This window comes from Charadrius vociferus, unplaced genomic scaffold (assembly GCF_000708025.1).
Source record: "Charadrius vociferus isolate BGI_N301 unplaced genomic scaffold, ASM70802v2 scaffold2823, whole genome shotgun sequence".
Lineage (NCBI taxonomy): Eukaryota > Metazoa > Chordata > Aves > Charadriiformes > Charadriidae > Charadrius > Charadrius vociferus.
The window spans coordinates 15,545-16,894 of NW_009647729.1; the positions used below are offsets into that span (position 1 = coordinate 15,545).

General features: G+C 67.6%; 1 protein-coding gene across 1 annotated transcript in view; it reads left to right on the forward strand.

The window, feature by feature from the left end:
* Positions 1-1,350, forward strand: part of LOC104283349 (fibroblast growth factor receptor 1-like) — a 16,713-nt gene that overhangs the window by 12,112 nt on the left and 3,251 nt on the right. The window contains exon 7 of the mRNA XM_009881511.1: positions 578-791. Within this exon, the coding sequence (XP_009879813.1) occupies positions 578-791 (214 nt within the window). The remainder of the gene's footprint in view (positions 1-577; positions 792-1,350) is intronic.

The following is a 1,350-nucleotide window of genomic DNA, read 5'->3' on the forward strand; positions in this document are numbered from 1 at the left end:
AGCTCTCTCCGGTCTTTATCCGTAACGCCCGGACCCCCGCAGCCCCGGGCACTGCTGGACGGCCCCTCCATCCCACCATGCTCAGGGTAACCCCCGCGCCCCCGGGGACTCGCGGCTCCGAGTGTGGGCAGAGCAGAGCAGCTCTGCCCCGGGGGGTGCCCGCCATGCCCCGTCCCTGCGGGGTGATGCAGGAGAAGCATCCCCAGCGCAGCCCCAACGGGAGACCCCCACTGCTCTCCCGCATGGCCCCAGCTGAGGGACACGGGCACCGTCCCCCTCCACTTCACGCCTTTCTCGGGTGGCCCCTTCCCAGCCCAGCGCCCCATCCCACCCCAGGCACGTGCCCGCGGAGGCGTTGAACAGCCACAGGGATGAGGAGGGGTGTCCGCACGCCTTCCCCACCGGGGTGGGTGGGCAGCCCCCCTGCTCCCCGCCATACGCCGCCCCGAGGCCTCCGGCGATGCAGAGCATGTCCCCGCCGAGCACGGGGAGGAGCCGGGGGGGTTCCCCAGCACCGCTCTGCTCCTCGGCCCCGGGCGGGCTCACGGGTGCTAACGCCCTGTTCGCGCCGACCCAGCTATTGAAGACACCCCGGCCATGATGACGTCCCCCCTCTACCTGGAGATCATCATTTACTGCACCGGGGCCTTCCTCATCTCCTGCATGGTGGTGACCGTCATCATCTACAAGATGAAGAGCACCACCAAGAAGACGGACTTCAACAGCCAGCTGGCCGTGCACAAGCTGGCCAAGAGCATCCCCCTGCGCAGACAGGTAACAGAAAGTAGAGAGGGGGTTTGTTTGCACCTACTGCCCCTCCTGGGGGACCTGGGGTGGGGTGGGGGGGCGGCTCTGGAGGAGGATGGATGGGGGGAGACCCGGGACCATCGCGCCCTGCTGCACGTGCCACCCCCTCCAGCCTTGTTCCCGTCCGTGGCGCGGGGTTGGGGACCGTCCCTGGGCTGTGCCCCAGACTGGCAGCACGGGGGGGCTGCACACCCCCTCCTCGTCACTACCTCATTGGGGGTGATGAGGAGGACCAGAAGGATTTACAGCAATTCGGTGTTCGAGCAGAAGAGCGTGTCGTACACCCTGAGGAGACGGGAGGACTCCCGGGCCGTGGGAATATTTTGTGGCTGTATTTTGTGGTACCAGCGAGCTGGAAATTAATTAAAAACTATTTTGGCTGGCTCCACCGTGGAAGCAGCATTGACGGGGCCCCATGCCTGCAGGCAGCGCTGGGGGGCAGCACGGGCAGGGGGCTGCGGGTTGGGGCGCGAGGGCTCCCGGTCAGCATCTCCCTCCCGGCGGGGGGAGGCGGGGGCGCGCGGAGGGAAACCCCACGCCACC